This window comes from Palaemon carinicauda, chromosome 42 (assembly GCF_036898095.1).
Source record: "Palaemon carinicauda isolate YSFRI2023 chromosome 42, ASM3689809v2, whole genome shotgun sequence".
In the NCBI taxonomy this organism is placed as follows: Eukaryota; Metazoa; Arthropoda; class Malacostraca; order Decapoda; family Palaemonidae; genus Palaemon; species Palaemon carinicauda.
The window spans coordinates 22,043,136-22,050,959 of record NC_090766.1 but is presented as its reverse complement, the minus strand read 5'-3'; the positions used below and the strand labels follow the sequence as shown (position 1 = coordinate 22,050,959).

The 7,824-nt window shown below is 30.3% G+C and overlaps 1 protein-coding gene across 7 annotated transcripts in view; it reads right to left on the bottom strand.

Moving 5' to 3' along the window:
• LOC137633316 (chondroadherin-like) overlaps positions 1–7,824 on the bottom strand; it is a 267,884-nt gene that overhangs the window by 174,209 nt on the left and 85,851 nt on the right. For 3 of the 7 annotated variants that reach the window (XM_068365553.1, XM_068365547.1, XM_068365551.1), the window contains exon 1: positions 6,562–6,582. The exons of 3 other annotated variants lie outside the window; for them this stretch is intronic. In XM_068365553.1, coding sequence (XP_068221654.1) covers positions 6,562–6,564 — 3 coding nt within the window. In that variant the 5' untranslated portion in view covers positions 6,565–6,582. Of the gene's footprint in view, positions 1–6,561; positions 6,583–7,824 lie in introns of those variants that run through there. One more of the 7 variants, XM_068365552.1, reaches the window with a different exon arrangement.

The following is a 7,824-nucleotide window of genomic DNA, read 5'->3' as shown; positions in this document are numbered from 1 at the left end:
ATAGGAATGGCCTTCCACAAATGTCCCAGCATTCCACTCTATGGAGAACTGCGTGGTCGAGGCCCTTTTCAACCTGCGAGAATATATTTGAATTAATTCTGAATTCATTTTGGGTTTCAATAGAACTCAATCAATCGACCTGTATACGTCGACATTCAGCTCGACCCTGGTATCCTTGTTAAGCTACCAAAGGATACAGAGAGAGAGAGAGAGAGAGAGAGGAGAGAGATGAGAGAGGAGAGAGAGAGAGGAGAGAGAGAGAGAGAGAGGAGAGAGAGAGAGAGAAATTATAGCAATTTCAATATGAACCGGCTTTTCAATTTACTTTGCAATTGATCAAAAATACAAATATTTCATTCCAGTTTTAAATGTAGTTAAAATCAAGTTTTCTAAATTTTCGAAATTTAAGACCTTTTCCTCTATCAACAAAAACAAATGCAGACGTTTCTAATCCCCTGAAGGACAATGGCCTCAGGCATGTCAATTAATGTCAGGGACTTGGCCAGTTTTCATCACCACAGTGGCCAGTGAGGATTAGTGATTGTGGGAGATTTTCATCTGATCGCTCACAGCAAACCTACCTAGTACGGGTGGCCTTGACTAGTACAGCTTTTGTTGATCCTCGTTAAGGTATTCCCACTGAGAAAAGGTTCCTCAATTATATAGTTATTTAATTACCGATAACCGAAAGCTAATCCTGACATTGAAAATGATCTAATTCAGAAAAATAAAATTGTTTATAAATAATAATAATAATAATTATATGAAATAGATTACACACACACACACACACACACACACACACACACACACCACACACACAACACACATATATATATATATATATATATATATATATATATATATATATATATATATCTACATATATATATTTAGATAGATAGATAGATAGATAGATGAAAGAGGAATTACCTTCTAAATGCAATAGTTGAAATAATAAGAAAAAGTAGTCACCAATGACTTAAGTGAACTAATCTTAACTCACAACAAAACGTGTAATTGTTAGCAGATCTTTCCACTGATAATGTATCTTCAACCACATGTAGTTCAGTAAACAATCTAATAGCAAATTTAATTTAGAGCAGATATATATATATATATATGTATATATATATATATATATATAATATAATATATATATATATATATATATATATATATATATATATATATATATATATATATATGCGTAAAAATCACAAAGGGAAACGTGATGCTCATATGCAAAAGAACCACAGGGAAAATGAAAATATGAAATATAAGATTAGGTCCTTAATCTTATATTTCTTATTTTCATTTTTCCTGTGGTTATTTTTCATACATACATACACACACACACACACACACACACACACACACACACACACACACATATATATATATATATATATATATATATATATTTATATATATATATATATATATATATATAAACATACATGCCATACATACATATATATATACATATATAAATATATATATATATATATATATTATATATATATATATATATATATATATATATATACATATACATTATATATATATATATATATATATATATATATATATATATATATATATTTAAATATACACATGTATATATATATATATATATATATATATATATATATATATATATATATATATTATATATATATATACATATATATAGAGCATGCGATATAACTATATTACTACTAATACTAAAACCTTTTTCCTTTTTCAGCTACTACTACCGCTAATTTTACAAGCAATACTTCCACTATTACTTATAATAATAATAATAATAATAATAATAATAATTATAATAATAATAAATATAAATCCTTCTTGAGGGAAAGGTAAAATTGAATGTACTATATATATTTGCTCTTGCAAATGAACGGAGTTAAGTGTCAATTTCTTAAATCACAAATGAAAAAAATATTCTTATTCAACTGCCTCAGAACAAACCATATTTGGACCGTAATAATAATAATAATAACAAAAAATTACTGGGATTTATTAAAATTATAATTATACAAATCATAAAAATTACGATTCAGATTACAGGCGTAAAATAATTATTAAAATTAATAAAATTATAAAAACTATAAAAATTAAAACTATAATAATTATAAAAATGACTAAATTCTTATTCTTGTTAAATTGATTAAAATCATAAAAATCATTTATATTTTCATTTAACTTCTTCGTCACTTGGCCGAACCCTTCAGCCGAGCAAACACAGAGTTGGCCCGGTTTCTCACGGTGATTAGATACGAGGTCGAAATAGATATGAACTTGGGCTGAATTTGAAAGAAAAGTGGCCAAAGCAGAAGCCATTAGTAACGGTGGTTTAAGATCTGCCCAAAAGGAGAGGAAACAAGAGGAAAACAGGACGATTAGGAGGAGAGGAATGGGATAGGAAATAAAAAAAATATAAAAGTAGGGCGAAGGGAGGGAGTAGAAAATAGAATAACAATGAAGAAGAAAGGATAAAATGAGAGGAGTAAGGTCGGAGGGAGGAAGTGGAAAAATAAAATAAAAATGAAGAAAAAAAGGATAAAATGAGAGAAGTAATTACAAAGGAAGGAACTGGGAAAATAGAGTGAAAATGGAGGGAAGGAAGGAAAACGATAGAAGTATGTCGAAGAGAGAAAGTGGAAAAATAGAATAAAAATGAAGGCGAAAGGATGAAATGAGAGAAGGTCGAAGGGAGGAAGTGGAAAAATAGAATAAAAATGAAGGAGAAAGGATAAAATGACAGAAGTAAGGTCGATGGGAGTAAGTTGGAAAATAGAATAAAAATGAAGGAGAAAGGATAAAATGAGAGAAGTAAGGTCAAAGGAAGGAATTGGAAAAAATAGAATGAAAATGAAGGTGGAGGAAAGGAAAATGATAGATGAAGGGAGAAGGTGGAAAAATACAATAAAAGCGAAGGAGAAAGGATAAAATGAGAGAAGTAAGCCTAAGGGAGGACGTAGAAAAAACATTAAAAATGAAGGAAAAATTAAAAATTACAGAAGTATTATAATAAAAAAAGAAAAGAGAAAAAGAGGAAGATGAAAAAAGAAAAACTTGGAAGGAGGGAAAGAAGTATAATAGAAAAGAAGAAAATAAGAAAAGGAGGAAGACAAGAGGAAAGGAGAGGAAGGGAATGGGGGGGGGGGGAGAAGATAAGGATAAGGAGTAGGGCAGTTCTGTAGTTAAAGAGAAAAAGATACTATTGGAGGAAAGGTTACAATGGTAAGGAAGAGATAAGAGGAAAGGCAAAAATAAAATATAGGAGTTAAGAAAAAGAAATAATCGGAGTAAATGATAAAATAACAAGGAAGAGGTAACAGAAAAGGCACAAATAAAAATAAATATAAAATGCAGGAGGTAACATAAAAGGGAACAAGGGAAAAGAAGAATAGAAAGAAGAGAGTTAGGGAAGAGCATAGAAGAGGAGAAAGGGAGGAGGAATAAGCGAAGGAACACGAGGATGAACAAAAAAGTTAGAAAGAAAAACCTTGCCAGAGAAAGTATGAAAAAGAAGAAGAAGAAGAAGAAGAAGAAGAAGAAGAAGAAGAAGAAGAAGAAGAAGAAGAAGAAAAAGAAGAAGAAGAAGAAGAAATAACGCGGATCAAGTTTCTTATTTTCCAGGAGTTTCTGGAAGTTCCTGGAGTTCTTGGGAGAATTTCATGTTAGTTTTAACCGTTTCCGTGCGATTAAATATATTCTTTTACGTTCAATGCCTAGCTGTCAGTATATGTATCTACGAGTATCTATCTATCTGTTTACCTAACTAGGAATGTATATATATATATATATATATATATATATATATATATATATATATATATATATATATATATATATATGTGTGTGTGTGTGTGTGTATGTATATCTATATATACATATATATGTATATATACAGTACACACACCCATATATATATATATATATATATATATATATATATATATATATATATATATGTATATTTATATATACATATATATATATATATAGATATATTACACACATATATATATATACATATATATATAAACATATACTGTGTATATATATATATATATATATATATATATATATATATATATATATATATATAAAACATGTGAGCGTGTCCTTGTAAGATACACATTCAAAAGATAATTTTCCTTATACCCTTATTCACAGCCCCAATAAAACATGTAAATTTTCAAGCGACATTGCGTCTCTTCAACCGGATTTTTCTAAATACTGATAACTATTACCTCTTTCCCAAACATTTAAAAGAATCAATATATGAAACGAAAGAAGAAAAATAGTATTCAGTGAAACTCATCTATTCTTATATACTAAATTCAATTCATTTACCATTAAAGAAATAAGATTATTTCCCTTAATGATGTTCTTTACTTGATAATACATTAAAGCTGCCATAGACCATTTAAAAAGTGAAGATATACAGTATTACCTTCAGTGATCAATTGTATTTTACATTCTGAATGATAGAAATCAATTAAGCTGCCATTGGGTTCCTTCCTGCAGTGATTGCACTATGCACGATGCAATAGTAATTTCAGGAAGGGGTCCTGACCCTCTGTGCAATTACGCATTGTGATTGTTAGATGACCTTTGCTCGGATGCATTTGCATCCTGTTGCCATAAAGCTGGGCTTGTCTTAATCGATGAATATCTAAATTACTTATAATCTGGACAGCGCTTTCAAAGATGGGGTTCTCTTGCTTGAACAGATAGCACTTTTAAAGTTGGGTTTCCCTTACTTAAAGAATATCTATATTACTTATAATCTAGACAGCGCTTTCAAAGTTGGGTTTCCTTTACTTAATAAATATCTAAATTACTTATAATCTAGACAGCGCTTTCAAAGTTGGGGTTCCTTTACTTTAATAGACAGCGCTTTCATAGTTGGGTCTTTTACTTAATTAAATATCTAAATTACTTATAATCTAGACAGCACTTTCAAAGTTGGGGTTCCTTACCTAAATAGATAGCACTTTCAAAGTTGGGTTCCCCTTACTTAATGAATAACTGAATTACTTATAATCTATATAGCGCTTTCAAAGTTGGGTTCCCCTTACTTAATGAATAACTGAATTACTTATAATCTATATAGCGCTTTCAAAGTTGGGTTCCCCTTACCTTAATGAATAACTGAATTACTTATAATCTATATAGCACTTTCAAAGTTGGGTTCCCCTTACTTAATGAATAACTGAATTACTTATAATCTATATAGCACTTTCAAGTTGGGTTCCCCTTACTTAATGAATAACTGAATTACTTATAATCTATAATAGCGCTTTCAAAGTTGGGTTCCCCTTACTTAATGAATAACTGAATTACTTATAATCTATATAGCGCTTTCAAAGTTGGGTTCCCCTTACTTAATGAATAACTGAATTACTTATAATCTAGACAGCGCTTTCAAAGTTGGGGTTCCCTTACTTAATAAATATCTAAATTACTTATAATATAGACAGCGCTTTCAAAGATGGGGTTCTCTTACTTAAAAAGACAGCACTTTCAAAGTTGGGTTCCCCTTACTTAATGAATAACTGAATTACTTATAATCTAGACAGCGCTTTCAAAGTTGGGGTTCCCTTACTTAATAAATATCTAAATTACTTATAATATAGGACAGCGCTTTCAAAGATGGGGTTCTCTTACTTAAAAAGACAGCACTTTCAAAGTTGGGTTCCCCTTACAACTTAATGAATAACTGAATTACTTATAATCTAGACAGCGCTTTCTAAGTTGGGGTTCCCTTACTTAATAATATCTAAATACTTATAATATAGACAGCGCTTTCAAAGATGGGGTTCTCTTTACTTAAATAGACAGCACTTTCAAAGTTGGGTTCCCCTTACAACTTAATGAATAACTGAATTACTTATAATCTATATAGCACTTTCAAAGTTGGGTTCCCCTTACAACTTAATGAATAACTGAATTACTTATAATCTATATAGCACTTTCAAAGTTGGGTTCCCCTTACAACTTAATGAATAACTGAATTACTTATAATCTAGACAGCGCTTTCTAAGTTGGGGTTCCCTTACTTAATAAAATATCTAAATTACTTATAATATAGACAGCGCTTTCAAAGATGGGGTTCTCTTACTTAAATAGACAGCACTTTCAAAGTTGGGTTCCCCTTACAACTTAATGAATAACTGAATTACTTATAATCTATATAGCACTTTCAAAGTTGGGTTCCCCTTACAACTTAATGAATAACTGAATTACTTATAATCTAGACAGCGCTTTCAAAGTTGGGGTTCCCTTACTTAATAAATATCTAAATTACTTATAATCCAATACAGCGCTTTCAAAGTTGGGGTTCCCTTACTTAAATAGACAGCGATTTCAAAGTTGGGTTTCCCTTACTTAATAAATATCTAAATTACTTATAATCTAGACAACACTTTAAATTACATGGGTCAAGACAAGCTTTTTTATTTAAAAAAAATTGTAAAATTGTTTGTAAACATGGTTTACAGAATGTTATAAAAACATAAAACAAACATATTTGTACATTACCATTAAGACAAAGTCCTTTCCAATCGCTTTTCACATCCGGGTTCCTACCTGCAAAAACAGAAGGGAGAAATAAATAAATAAACAAATAAATAAGGAAGTCAATGAAAATGTGAATAAAAGGCAAGAGAATATAAATAATTATTTATAAGTTAATGAAAATAAAGCAGGAAGAAAAGAAAGAAAAAAAAGTGTTAAATAAATTTATAAACAAACAAATAAAGAACTCAGTGAAAATGTGCAAAAGGGCAATAGAAAATTCATAAATAAATAAGTTAATAAAAATTTGGCAGGAGAGTAAAAGAAAACAACAGAAAAACGGTGTTCGCAAATGAAGAAGAAATGGAAGACAGCAAATGTAAACTAAACTTAGACTCTAGCCGTTATTTACAATCTCCTCTGATATAGGAAATCTATAGTGTGTGTGTGTGTGTGTGTGTGTGTTTGTGTGTGTGTGTGTGTGTGTGTCTCACGAGCAGGAAAAATTTGGTCTAATGAAATGCTGTTTTCCCTACGAAGCTTTTAATAAGCTTAGTGATTATCATCAAAAGCTCCACCAGATTATAATCTCTCTCTCTCTCTCTCTCTCTCTCTCTCTCTCTCTCTCTCTCTCTCTCTCTCTCTCTCTCTCTCTCATTCTGAATCTTATCATGGTAACTTCATCCCTCTCATTATACAGATGTTGCCTTTTAGTCTATCTATCTATCTATCTACTTGGTTTAACCATCACTTACGAATTTCCGGTATTTCTTTTATTCTTTCTTATATACATCTCTTTGTCTCTCTTCATCTATCAATATAGCTTTTGTGTTTGTGTGTGTATATATATATATATATATATATATATATATATATTATATATATATATATATATATATATATATATATACACACATATATTCAATCATTAGGATCTCCCTTTCTTTACTGTTTGTTCACTTATACATTCTAACATACATCAACCATTCTCTCTCTCTCTCTCTCTCTCTCTCTCTCTCTCTCTCTCTCTCTCTCTCTCTCTCTCTCTCTCTCTCTCTCTCCTCGTGGGTTCTAGAAAGTAAAGCCTCGCCCTTGTATTCATGTTTCTAAAGACTCTTTTCTTTAGGTCTTGAGGATGGCTTCCGAATGAGGGGTGTTCAGGTGAACACAATTTGAAAGGAAATGATGAACCCGGAAGAGAAAGGAGAGGAGGGAAGGTAAGAGTGAGAAGTAGAGATAAGGGTAACGCGATGATAATTGGTGATGCAAAGATGCAAATAAGGCTGT